Raw genomic sequence first — 14,221 nt, forward strand, 5'->3', positions numbered from 1 at the left:
AGACGAGGACTCGGTTCACTCCCCCCCGGAGGGAGTTGACAAGGGCGGTGCATCAAGGCAGCCGCTGAGCCGGCCGGAGCGCGGCTGTGGCGCCTCCGGCGGCGATAGACGGGCGTCTGGGTGCGGCAGCGCGGCGGGTCCGGCTGCCGCGGATGGTGCCGCCACAGAGAGCGGTGTTTCAGGCCGGTGCGGGCCGACAGCACCGGATCCTCAGCCGGCGAGGGAAGAGGCGTCTGTGGGCGACGGAGGTGCTGGTTTTGCAACTCCTGTTGAAGCAGATCGTCGTGGCAAAGCCTACGAGGATTCAGAATCAGGGGAAATTAACCTGATTTCTGAAGATTTTCTATCGCAGTTGTCGCTTACCAGAGAATCGCTGATTTGGTACCAAAAACATGATAGGGACTGCAGATCCATCGCTCACCGTCTGCGGCATGGTAAATGGCCTCGATCCACTCCCGTGGCGCTTAGACGGGAATGTATAGCGGAATTCTCGCTGCAGAACGGGGTGCTTGTCAGATATCAGCGCGAGTTTGAGACGACGCCTGTGATCGTGTGGCCGGCGGCCAAACGGTTCGAGCTTCTGCGCTGTCATCACGACGTGAGCACAGCGGCGCACTGCGGTGCGGGTAAGATGTGCGAGGTACTTCGCCGCCGGGTGTGGCTGCCAGGTATGAAACGTCTTTGTGAGGAATACGTCCGTACCTGTAGACGCTGCAGCAAGAAAAAGGACACACGCCCTCAAAATCCGCCTTTGATACCACAGGGGGCTGATTGCCCAAATGCGGTCCTAGTCATAGATATCGTTTCTATGCCTCGTAGTACCATTTCATCAAAATGTCAGTTGCTTACTTGTATTGACAAATTTTCAGGATTTGTTAGTGCATACCCGTTAGAAACGGGTTCGGCGGACTGTGTAGCTGATGCACTAGCTCATCACTTTCTGACGTTTGGTCCGCCTGAGCGCACGGAATGCGATGCTGGTTCGAACCTTTTGAAAAATAACAGGGTTAAAGAAATGTGTACCTTCTTTGGGGTTCAGACCAGAGTCAGTGTGGGCTATTGCCATCAGGCAGTGGGCAAAATTGAACGGCGACATTTAGACATTAAACGGCGTCTCAGAGCACTGTCGTCTTCCAATGGGGCCGATTGGGAGCTGCTCCTTCCGGGAATCCTGTTTTCGTTGAACAATGAGCCATGCCGGACACACGGATTCAGCCCATTTTTCTTGTACTTTTTACGATACCCTCATAGCCCTATTTCTGATTTAGCTACTCGTCCAGTGCGAAAGTACTCAGATGATTTCATTTCTGAAAGGTTGCGGTTATTATCGGAGGTATTCCAGCGAGCTCGGGAGCGGCAGTCTGAGCGAATGTGTGAATACAAACATTATTATGACCGGCGGCACCGAGCTAAGGATGTAGAATATCGACCTGGTGACCGCGTGTTGTGTAAAAATTTTGGAGCTAGGTCAAAGATGGATGATCCTTGGCTGGGACCTTATGTTGTGGTGCAACGTGTGGGCCGTCGCCATGTAGACGTACAGGATGATCGGGGTCGCATTCGTCGTACGCACATGCGAAATATGAAGCGTGTGTTTGAGTGTCCTGTGTGAAACCGGAAACGTCGAAAACAGGGTGTTTATGTGCGCCAACTGTTCTGTTGTACTTATGTGTGACTGCATCATATTTTGTTGTGCTGTGTAGAAAACGTTTTCGTTTTTTTTTTTTTTTGAAAAGGGGGGAAATGTCGAGGGCGCGCCTGTTGATGCGGCGCCTTTCAGGTGACCTTGGCCTGGGCCGGTCACGTGGTGCTCGGGTCGGCCGCGAGCCGGGCGGCCGGAGTCAGTGGTTTTCGGAATACAGTGACGGCCGGATGCGCTGTGTGTCCGACTGCGACGGGTCCGGTCAGCTGCCGCGACAGACGCTGATTGCTTGCTCCGCCAATTTAACGAGAGCCTGGGGACATGCCCGAGGTTATGGAGGCGTTTGGCGGATGTCAGGTCTGGTTTGATCGCTGGGGCTTAATTTCACTCATGCCTTAGCTCATAAGTAATCCTAATTATTCAGCACAATGTGAGGTAGACAGGTAATTGGCCGTTATCGTCATTCCTGCGCGCATCTTAATTTTGGCTGAAAAGCTTTTGCCTCAACGGAAGCTAAAAATGAAAAAGTATTAACGTTTAACAGATGGAGAAGTCAAAGCATATTTTTTTTAATGTAGTGAATTGTGTGCGACATCTTATAAAGCTACCTACCGCATCGTTGCCTTACGCTCATACTTATCTGTTTATTTTTATGGGTGACGCACAGAAGTGAGCTGCTTGTTAGGGCCTTTAGGACAGCCGTGTGCGATACAGGCATCTCATTTCCGGTCAGCGGAGCTCGGAACTGCGAAAGCTCCAACTTCCGGACGCAGTTCCGGCGCGCGCCGGAGCTGGCTCTCCGGACCAAATTCGGCCTGCCAGACAGTCCGGGATATATCGCTGTGCGTGCTGTAAGTCAAAGATTCAGCCGACTCATACATCACAAATCTGGATAATTGAAGTAAATTGAAAGAAGTCGGCGTCGCGGCAGTTTGATCCGCTCGTGGAACCAGACGGGACCGGACTGTGGGCTGGTCGTGCTGTCAGGGCTGAGTGACGGGTTTACCATGTCCAGTCGGAGTCGCTGACCGCTGTCCGGTGACCTGCTCGACCTCTGAGGTCACAGACAGACTGGACTGAGCCGTCAGTGGTCGACCGGCCCATCGTCAGACGCTGGTCATTGCTCTCTTGGGTAGCTAAGCAATCTCGCAGACGCCACCGCAATCAAACCCGGCGGAAATTGGACTTACTGCCGCAAACTCAATGGAGAGCCGTGGTCACTCACTTGGTGGCGTGATATATAATGGGGAGCTGGGATGGATCGGCTGACGTTATCGTGTCCTCACTCCGCCGAGCATTGTTCTCTGGTACTAGTAAATCAAATGCCGGATAACTCGGTGCTGATAAAGTAGTATTGTGGTTAGCAGAGATACGGGTTGACGTGCGGTTTGACGGACACGCTGTGAAATCGTAAACCGGTTAGTGGTATCGGGAAGACTTATTGAAGGGCTTCTGAAGTAATCAGCATGTTCAGGATGTATTCACAGTCTTGTGGCGTTTTGTGGCGTCTCCGCAGTTTTTCTTTTCCAAACTTCACCTACAGAGTCAGGACGTTTTTAATAATCCATTGCGCGGTAGACCAGACCCCACGTACAATTTCTGCAAAAAAAGCTTGATTTTTGGCGAATTCAATCCGGGTTTTCACTCCGCTCAAATAAGAATGTGGCGCTTGTTCTCGTCTTTAAGGTTCGTAGGTAAGTAATGTGATCGTTCATTGGCGTGCACCAAGTCTCTGCTATGACGGGCAAGAGTTTTGAATTCTACCAGCTAATCGAACAAACGACCTTTGAAAAGGCCGTTAATCTTTTTGCTCATTTAGTAAATGTGGTTTCTGAGAAAAGGGCCGAGACTTGGCTAGAGGCTCGTTGAACTAAATCGCTGCGGTCGCGCTTCCTATTGGTCGGATGTTGTTGAGATTTGGCTTCAGGCGCCGGCCGGCTGGTCTGAGGCATTGCGGCGTCATAAATTGTGTCCAGATGGGGGTCACGGCGATCCAGAGGGGCCGAGCAGATGGGCGGCGGTCCGCCCCTGCAGGAATAATGCCCGCCGTCCGTCTCGGCTGGCACCGGCGGCCGGTTCATTTGGAGGCGTCTGATCCGGCCCGCGACATGTGTCGGCCCGAGTGTGTGTGATGGATAGGCGCCGCTTGGAATTGCATCCCTGAGAATGGATGCGACCAGAATCGCGCTGAGGTATATGTAGAATCGACGAGAGGACAGCTAGTGACGCTATACCAACTAAGGGAACCTATTGCATCGTGTAACACGATTAGAACTGTCCTATATGATTTGGAGTTCGCTACATGAATTAGGAGTTATATTTTATAGGACAACTTATATTAGTGGTCCCACATGAGGAATATATTATTATTGGCATGTACCTGATGTGATTCGCAGTTTTGATTCGCTATGGCAATCAAATTGTGAAATTGCGAAGTAGAATTGTCTGCACCGTTTTCCGACTGGACGGCTTGTATTGAAATGACAAAGTTCAACTGAATATCGGACCACCCTCCGCCAGTAGTCACCTCGCGCACTTCCGAACTACCGTAAAGGCCTTTCAATTGAGATGCGAATAAATGTATTATGAAAGACACTGTCATGCAAATTAGCCGTAACTCACTTTAGAGCTTGTCATCAAGGAAGATGAACAGAATACATAATTAGCCAGTCCGAGTCGTGAAACTCGGGGAAGAATGAATAGCGCTCCGATATTTCCGAAAGTGAATCCGAATAAGGCGTCAGGTCCTAGAGAAATAGGCTGCTCTGTGTTCAGCAACGCTTTTGCAATTACGTAAAGGTACTAGCGTGATGCTAAATTTTGGGAAGCATTTGTGGTGAGGTGTTGTCTATAGGCGTGACTATGGGCCTCCAATCAATGTCATCTAACTATAATGCTTACCAATTTTTATCGCTGGTTGAAAACATTAGATGCATTGATGATAATTACCAAGCGTAATTCGATTCTATCCTGTCTTCATCCAGAAGTTAAAGTGTTCTCGGGTCAGTGATTTTGCACCGTGAATCAGCGAGCTTGTTTGAGTTTAAACTCAGCTAATCAAAGCCCAGCTTCGGACGACGGCCCCGACGTAATCTTCAATGACTTTTGATCAAGCTTGACACCGAGTTCAGGACAGCACGCTCCAGGGCACGGCTGATTAACTGGGGAAACACAGCGTCGAACAAAGAGTGTCGGAAAATGCAGGGGAGACGTCCTGCACAGTGACGGGCTTGAAGGCTGAGACGAGCTGCCGAAAGTTGCTAGACAAAGTTTGTGTTTTCAGAATGTGAAGGAGAGTTTTTCTGTAGACTCGGATGGCAAAACGTCCTTATTAAAAACACCTTGTGCGTGCCTATGTAGGTACTAAACGCTTACAGTACAGCTATACACTTCAATGTTTTGGAAATGTATAGGTACCTATTGTAAATTTCAAAATAAGCTGCTGCTTTTATAGCAAAGGATGGGAACAACTGCTTTTTGGAATTCTGGCCCTGATATTTCCAAATTCCAATATCACTTTGTAAGCCACAAAGTCCGTTTCTTTTGTCTCTATCGGATCTGAGCGCCCACCATCTTTCAGAGACATTTGTCATCCGCTGCCTGCAAAAACACTCCGCAGCGGCGCCCTGCGTTCCTCATCATTTCTCCGTGCCTGTTTCCCCATTCCGCCTCCGCGGGCCGTCGAGTGTCGACTGCGGCACTTCCGGCGCGCTCTCCGGGCGTGGCGGCGGTCGTGGCGCGGACGACCACCTCTCCCCATCGCTCCCCGTGGTGTCGCCGGGCCTTTTTACGGCAGCTTGCCCCGCGTCTGATCGATTACCCTCACAGAGGGTCGGCCTCCTCCCCTCCGCTGACGCCTGGCGAGACGAGCGTGGCGCGATGGCGACAAACGCGCCGGGATGACGCTGGCATGTGGAGCTAATTGCGACAAATCGGAGACGCGAGCGGCTTGTGAGCAGGGTGGCTTCCATCCGTGACGTGCCAGAGACGGCAGCCGGTTGTATTGCTTCATGAATTCAGCAGTAACTAGGTAGCATAGATTCTTCTACGTACGTACACGTAAATCATACCCGGAGGACCAGCGTGACACCTGACGACTAAAATATCATGCCGACGACAGTGCCTACCCCGATGATGTTCCTGAGATTGACAGAACGCGTCGGGACCCAGCAGGAATCCGCACCAGAGAGCCGACCCCCGCGGGCGTCGAGCGCCTGTCTGGACCACACTGGGCGTGCTAGGGGCGCCGTTGGGAGTGTCAGGGGCGCAGGGGCGCCCGGCGAACGCTGACGGCAGTTCCGGGGCACGTGGCGGGGTGTCACCTCGTGGCGCGTGATCCCCGGGGGACGCCCGTGGCGGTCTCCCGTCTCCCCTCGCCCCCCCCCCCCCCCGCGGCGCGACGAGGGTGTGATTTTGGTAGCAGCTGTGGTGGTGGCGTGGCTGGTAATTGAATAGGAGTCAATACGTCCTCGGTCCTACACACGTTTTATCAGTGCGTGGAAGGTCATAACGTGAAAACTCAGAACTTGCAACGCAAACTTCACTGTTCTCCGTAGGTATTTAAGCGGCCGTCTTGTAGCTTCTGTGATGCAGTCTCAAACAGAAGTTGCCGGCCTGCCGAAGAAAGATATGAAAGGCCTCAAAGGAGGTCGCATTAGGGTAATTACCTCTCGAGTCTCTCGGCCGCGTCGGGACGCATTCCAATGGCGGCAGTGCACGTCAAAACAGCCGACATCTTCCCTTGTTATGGCGCGCCGACGTCTGCTCGGCTCATTACCAGGTATTTACCGATCGTTCCGACTGCCGACATTCACTGGAGTCGCCTCCAGCGGCGCTGACTCGGGCGGTTGGGCGGAGGGCTAGACGCCCCGGCGCGCGCCGCCGCACGCGGCCGCCGCCGGCGCTGAGGCGGCGGGCCGGCGGACCGGCGGACCGGCGGCGGTCGGCGGCGGGCGGCTGTCCGTCGGCGTGCGCGGAGCCGATCAGTCGCTCCCAGACCGGCAGAGGGGAGGGTACGTGCCGCGCGGCGTCCGCAGGTGGCCGTGAGAGGGACTGGCGCGTGGTGGTGATGTGTGTTGGTGCGGCGGCGGCGGTGGTGAGTGGTGAGCGTTGGTGACGCGCTGGTGTGAGATGTGAGGTGATAGACTCGCACTAGGAGAATGGGTGCGGAGTGGGCCGCCGCGCTGCTCCTGGCCGCTGGTCTCGCTCTAGTGAACGCAGGTGAGTGGAACGACCGCCAACGCGCGCCGCCACACCGCGTGGTGAGCCGGCGCGCACGGTCTACCAACACACCCACCGGCGTGGGTCTCTGATCCGCACCGTTGCACGTTCTCACCCAGTATATGATCATGCCTCGCCATGATCGCACGAAGTTCTCGGCGCCCGGCGTTCGGTCCGGACCGGCGGATTTTCAGGTCCTTTGTTCGCGCGGTGACTGATCTCCGAGGTGGGATGTTTTTGTGGCGCTCGCCCCCGATTCGCCGGCGTCTGACGGTGCGGGCCGCTCCAAATCATCCATCCCCAGCGCGCAGCTGTTGCCCATGATCAGGGTGGTTCAGATCGTCGGTGAGTGTCGTACCGAACGACTGGGAATGAGCGAATCCAACTGACAATGAAAGAATATGCTGACGACTGATCAGTGATGACAAGGGATCTATAAACCAACACCACATTAGTCAAGATCCACCGGTCTCTAGCCTTTGATAAAGTTCGCACGGACATGTCAAATTTTATAATTGAAATTATAGAATTTGAATTATATGCAGTTCTAGTTGAAAGCATGAATGTCATTTGAGGACAATCCTCGCCGTTTGGATCCGGGCAGAAATCCAGGCGTGAGGGATGGGCATGTTGAGCAATCATTTACCCAGTTCGAAACCATGCAGCCTCGCCTCACATATTTAATTGCAACCTCATTGAACCCGCCGAGTCTTTGACACATTAACTGGCATGTCTATTTGCGTAATACTAATTTTGTCTAATGGATTGGCTACGATATAATCGGATGCTGGTACGGGATTTGTGGTTACGTAAGAGGACTGATTTAGTATGCAAGTTAGCCGTACGTTTGGATTCCTTGTAACTTGTCACTAAGATTGGATGGGGTAATTTGTGGTTTGCTTCTCTTCACTCCCAATTAACATTTCAAACAAGATTCTAAATTGGTGTCACTGCAAGGATGTATGAGGTATTTCAATCGCTCTGTCTTCTATGGTATACACGAAATGTTTTCAGCACGGTGCACCCTGCTATGACCGTCTCCGAGTCGTTACATTTCTGTGCCTCGCACCGCCGTTTCCGCCGCAGTATCGCTCTGGTCCTGCGGCCAAATTTCGGCGGTGTAAACTGCCGACCGCCGCCCGCTGCTTCACCGATACAATCGCCTCGGGCACTTACCGCCAGACCGAGTGTAATTTACGAGAACACCGCATGCATATTGCGCGGAGCTTTCACCTTGATACACTGCCCATTAATGTCCCGAACAGCGTGTCCGGACTACCGAAAATTCAGCGGGCTTTCTCCTGAGGTCTGATGGTGGTGAATTTGTTGGAACTTCTATCGCTGCCGCAGAAAGAATCTCAGCAGGCCGATGAACGAATGAGTCGAAACATTCATAAATCTTCGTTCGAGACTGGGCGTCGTATTCTCCGACAGTGCAGCATTAGCGGCGAGTGAATGTAAAGCGCGATATAAATGGCTACAAAGAGGGTTAAAGGGTTGAGCGATGATCCACCGAGCGATGATTAATGCACCTGGACGTAACGGTAGTCCGAATTGAGCCGTTGAGCCGGTCGTTAGGCCACGTTTAGCACTCATTTTGTGCAAAAGCGGTCAGTTACGCTCTCATCGTGAAATAAAAGCACCTCATCATTGGTCAATCCGTCCTCATTTTCGCTCGACATGGAGCCGAGACTGCTGATGACCCCGACCCCGCCTCCACCATTGTGAGCACCTGACCTCATACCAGAGCCGACCTTAGCGTGTGCCTGAGCTCACCGCCTCCCCATCAAGCCCACCCACCCACCCTCCGCCTCGGCGGCCCATGGCCCGAATAAGCTCCCGTTCACGGGCCGTATTCGTGAGCACGAACCGTTTTGGCAGCGTCTGGGACCGTCTCAGTCGGACCCTCCCAGCGCGCCGAGGTTGAATGTCGGTCCGCGGACAGCTCGGCCGTCTCTGGCGGCGACTGAATGGCTCTAACAGGTCTCTAATCTGGCCTGAACGGCACTGAGGGAGACGGAGAGAAGTGAGCGGCTATAGCGGCGGCGGGAGACGACCCCACTCGGGCGACCTCCAAACGACGGTGGCCAGACGCTGCCCCGTCATCAGCGGAAGACTAATATCCTCTCCATTTCACTGTGAACTGCCCCGAATGAGCCGTGCGAACTGCCCTAAATGAGCCCTGCTATGATGGTCGTTTAACCCAAACTGCTAAACGTGCACCTCGCTGACTTGATGACAGGAAGTTTCCGCACACCTCACCTCCCAACATATTCATGCTGCATTATGCAATTATATTTGTGATATTAAACGGCTGTGGTTACTCGTTCATGTTCACAGGTCGACATTTATCATTTATGCTGAACCAGTCTAGACTAACGGCTCAATTATCCGTTGTCTTACATCATTCGCTTGTGAATGTTTCAATTACATCACTGCCCTCACCTATATAACCTTTTCCCAGCCAGTGACCACATGACTCCACCCTCAAGGGGCTGTTCGCGATATCCGTCTGTGTTCGCAGCAATTCCTGGGCACACACCCTCGTCCATTGATCCCTGTAGACACGGGAGAGCCGGCGTGGATCCTCGCAGATCATGTGTACACCAATCGCCTCTCCCTAGGGTGCTGGGGAAACGGAGATCTCCATGGTCTTGGGGGAGCGCGTCGGCCAGGCGCGGATACAAGGGGGGGGGGCATGGGGGCCATGGCCCCCCCCCTTGGCCGATTTTTTTCAAAAATAAAATAAAAAGTTAAAAAGTTAAAAAGCTGAAAAGGGGGCCTCCTGAAAATAAAGTGGCCGAAATCCGATGAGTTTTTTTTTTTAACCTACCCACTTAGTTATTTCTTAGAAGACTAGCTGAGAAGACTTCTTTGTTAGAAGATTGGTAAAGCTTTTCATAACTTGGAGGTCTCTTATACTCACAGAAATGACCACTTTTACAGGGCCTCCTAGCCTGCACAGAGGGCCTCCAAGCCTGCACAGATGTTGAGATGTTGCCTGAACAGCTAGATAAGCTCAATAGACGCAGTTTTTTTTTGGGGGGGGGGGGGGGGCAACAAGTGGGAAGATGGGGCCTCCAACAGGTGGGATTATGGGGGGGGCCTCCTGGTTTCTAATGGCCCCTCCCTTGGAGATTTTCTGGATCCGCCCCTGGCGTCGGCGCTATGAGTAAGGATAACATTGGCTATGCTTGCCCCGCCTTGCTGATACTAACCAAGGCATGGATGAATGAAAGTGGATAACGTAATTGGATTTATTCTTCCCGTGCAGGATTCTAGTTCGAGGCGGAATGCAGATTCAGAGGCGTCTGAACGACCCGCCGCGGACGAAACTGACCATTCATCCAAGAAATGGCCGACCCGGCCCGGAAAGACCTCGCCTTGATAGCGCACAAGGGTCTCTTCACATACAATATTTACCGCCCCCAGTAGTCATCTATGCCCGGCATGCATATGCATATGCATAATGCATGCGGCATTGCGGCGGCTCGTCTTTGGCGCACTGTACAGGGGGCGGTGGCAAACTTTGTGTTCTCTCTGGAGAAAACAGTCCACAACTCAAAATATGCTCGGTCGGGCCTTACTAACGTTGCGCCATTCTGTGCGGGAATAACAGCCGGCGCCAGGCACGACGTCGCATTCATTATATCTGCCGCGTGGATATAACGTGGTAACTGGTATGCGCCTGACGTACAGCGCTAAGTACGTTATGTGAAGACGGGTTGTGCAATGTGCGATGGTGCAGAGCGGCGCCGTCTGTTGTGCGCTCAGCGCCCTGTGATCTCCCAACTGGTTGAAGTTGGGAGAACAGGAAACACGAAATGCATCCGACTGCGTGGATGGATCTTACTGAGCCGACTAATCGGCCACCGACCTTTCAGTGTTTTCGATGGAGCAACAACGTCTTTGAATCGTGCCGCCATTAGGTAACGGACACAAGTGAAAACACAGGAAGCCGCTGCATGGCGGTGCACACGCGGAAAGGTCGTCTTGTCGCCACGGAAAGGTCACAGCTTTGTCGCCGCAGCGTCGCCGACTTGTTGCCCGTTCTAACGATCCAACAGTCGACCACGCGACCGACGAGACTCCTAGCTGTAAGCGCCGTTAACAAGTTACAAAGCGTCGGCCGACCACGGACTAAAGACCTCCGCCAGAATACCGCCTCACCGTCCGAGCACTGCCCACCGCTCGCTGCCCACCGTCCACCGCTCCGCCCAACGCCCACCGCCCACCGCCCGACCACCGCCCCACCGCCCATTGCCCCGCCGCTTCGACCACCGCCCACCGCCCATCGCCACCACCGCCCACCGCCCACCGCTCTACCGCACACTGGTCGGAAACGCTCCAGCGAGAGGCCAGCGGCTTTTCCGCAGAAGTTTTTTGCTTGTTATTCCACAACTAGTGAAGCAAACTTCATAAAACTTTGCATACCTTCTCTGCCATATGTAATCTATCATTTGGATGTCAAGCACTAAATATATGACGTGAATCTGTTAAGTTATGACGTCATAATTGAGTATAATGCAGGATCTAGCACCACTTTAAGTCAACAAGGGAAATTGGGAGCTGCTATTCGGGCACCGGGAATGGTTTCATGCACTCCTTGCAAGGTCCAGTGCTTGACTTTAGCATTGTTGACTTTGCGTGACGTCATTTATGACGTCACTAAGGCCATGTAAGTTTTTCGTCAATAACTCCTGATCAGATGGAGCTAGAGAGTCGGGAAAGCCACCATTAGACTCAGGAAGAACTGCCGAATCGAATGATATGCGATATGACCTCCTTCAACCATTTTCGTGACCTGAGGGGCTCCGACCTGACCTTGACCCGAGGTTAACACCTTAACCCTCGCCGGCACAGGGGGGGGGGGTGATGCAACCCCCTCCTAAGGTTTTTCGCGAATAACTCGCGTAAAAGCGGCCGATCGCGACGAAACTTTCAGTACCCTCGCATTGATCAATTTTACACCTACCCTGAAAATTTCATGACCCTGACCCCAATGACCTTTGACCTGTGACCTCTTTTCCGTGACCATGTTTGGCCGAAATCGCGATTCGGCGTATGTCGGCTCGCATTAGCCGCGCGTTTGCAAGCTTTTCGTGGTTTCAAACGTTCAAACATGTGATTTGATGTTGCTCCCATACATTAGGATGGGTGTCAAGGTCACCTGAAGGTCAGGTCAGGTCATTGACCTTTGGTGACCTCGGGTGACCTCGGTTCACTTTTTCGAGTTTTACATGTTTCTAGGCTAGTTTTTGGAGCTGAATTCTAATTTAGCAACCATTTGAACATTTACGAAGTAGTTTTGGCGCCTTCGTAACATGTTACGAAGCTGTCAGAGGCGGTTGACATGTATTACGAATACCCGTCACAGCCCCTACCGGTTGACCTGACCTGACCTGACCCGACCTGGTCTAAATGCTTAAAGACATCATCTGTGATCAAAACTAATACGATATTCGTGATCAGCACCCCGGAAAACCACACAGTAGCCACAATTTACGACTTTCTAACAGGTCCCGATTTTCCCGGTTTTCGGGTCATTGACCTGACCTGGAAGGTCACCCGATGACCTAGCACCTTAAAATTGGGTATCATCGTCTTCCTCTCGTGACGGGCAGCACGCTCGTTTTTTCCGCGAGGCTCTAGCTCGATCAGGGGCCAAACGCGAGGGGGGGTCGTACCACCACCCCCCCCCCTTGTGCCGTCGAAGGACGCAAAATGGCCTGTGCCGGCGAGGGTTAAGTTGACTTCACCCGAACACCAAGTAAAGCATTCAACGCGCCTGAGCTAGACAAACACGATGATGCCAAAATCGCGGCAGTGCGACCATTTTTGGCAAAGTAATTAACCTAAAACCGAGCCCGTGCCTTGTGGCACTTACCTGACCTAAGAGGTCACTGGCTGACCTAAGACCTTAAAATCGGGTAGTACCTAATTTTTGCGTCTTATAACGGCACACAAGCTTGTTTTTTACCGCGAAGCTCTAGCTCAATTAGAGGCGAAACGGCGAGGGAGTGGTACCAACACTCCCCGGTCAATGTAGAAAACCAATCGGTCCGGCCAGGGTTAAATACCGGAATTGTGATCTAATGTAAAAAGACGGCCCAAGGTAACCCGACGTCAGTGACAGGTGTCCTATATTTGCAGCGTCTTATACCTATTCACGAAGGTTTCAATTTCCACTTTCTTCAGCCGAGTGATGGTTGTCAATAGCAAGGCTCTCTAAATGCAAGCCGTAATCGCCACGCAATATGTGGAAGGCTTTTGATGTCAATAAATACATAAGTGCATACATAAAACGCGCTTTTCACAAAATTCATAAACTCAAGCGCATCTGTTTTAATGACCAGTCAACTACGCATGGATGCGTGCAGGCCACACAGGTCACCGTAAGCCGGGCGCGGCGGCCGAGCCGAAACTGGGGCGGGGCGGGCGGTAGTTGGGTAGGAAGAGCGGCTCCTGCAAATTTTGCGCAAATATGCGCAGTTAGCTTTTATGTTGCCCTGGTGTAAATTTAAATCCTACTTCATCTCACAAAAAATCAGAGTGGAACTAGATGGGACTACCTGTTGTTTCCTTACCTAAACTTTGCAGTTATATTCCAGAATCACTGTAGGAGAACCTTCATAAAAAAGCTATAGTACATCTTAGTTAGGGAAAAAGTATACCAAAAATTTTGCACTGACCAGTCGGCAACTTCATAACGAACATTTTGATGCATAATATGTGGGATTTCAATTTGGTGTCTATCAGCAATAAGACTCTGAATATCCGGCTCAAGAAACCTCTTGCTCCGCGTCAGTTTCCGAGTTCTGGGATATCCCATCTTCGGGGGCTGATTACAGCTATTTCTGGTCACCCGGATTAGTTTTTTTGGCCTAAGTATAATAATTTGATCAATTTCAAATCGATCTATATAAAAAATAATCCAAAACTCCGGAATCGCCCGTGGCCTCTCGTGAGGGCGTTTCCGACCAGTGTGTACCGCTCCGACACCGCCCACCGCCCAGACAGAATACAGATCCGCCACCACCCTAACGCCTCGCCGAACCGACCCACCGCCCACCGCTCTACTACCGCCCACCGCCCCGCCGCCCGACCACCTCACCGCCCGCCCACCGCCCCACCGCCCATTGCCCCGCCGCTTCGACCACCGCCCACCGCCCATCGCCCACCGCCCGACCACCGCCCACCGCCCCACCGCCCGGCACCGTCTCGTCGGGGCAGTTGCTGACCGCCTCGGCAGTCTAAGGGGAGATTGATGTGATCCCTGCGGCGCCGGAGAGGCTAGTCTTCATCCCACGACCGGGGCGGTCGGCTCGGGGTCGAGGTCGGGGGAGAGAGGGAGGGGGT

General features: G+C 52.7%; 1 protein-coding gene across 1 annotated transcript in view; it reads left to right on the top strand.

Annotated features, from left to right (window-relative positions):
• Positions 1-6,600: 6,600 nt before the first annotated feature.
• Positions 6,601-14,221, top strand: part of LOC122364399 (kin of IRRE-like protein 3) — a 62,978-nt gene continuing 55,357 nt past the window's right edge. Inside the window, exon 1 of the mRNA XM_043334723.1 lies at positions 6,601-6,862. Within this exon, the coding sequence (XP_043190658.1) occupies positions 6,802-6,862 (61 nt within the window). The 5' untranslated portion in view covers positions 6,601-6,801. The remainder of the gene's footprint in view (positions 6,863-14,221) is intronic.

The sequence above is a fragment of the Amphibalanus amphitrite genome, unplaced genomic scaffold (assembly GCF_019059575.1).
Source record: "Amphibalanus amphitrite isolate SeventyFive unplaced genomic scaffold, NRLGWU_Aamphi_draft 000674F_arrow, whole genome shotgun sequence".
Lineage (NCBI taxonomy): Eukaryota > Metazoa > Arthropoda > Thecostraca > Balanomorpha > Balanidae > Amphibalanus > Amphibalanus amphitrite.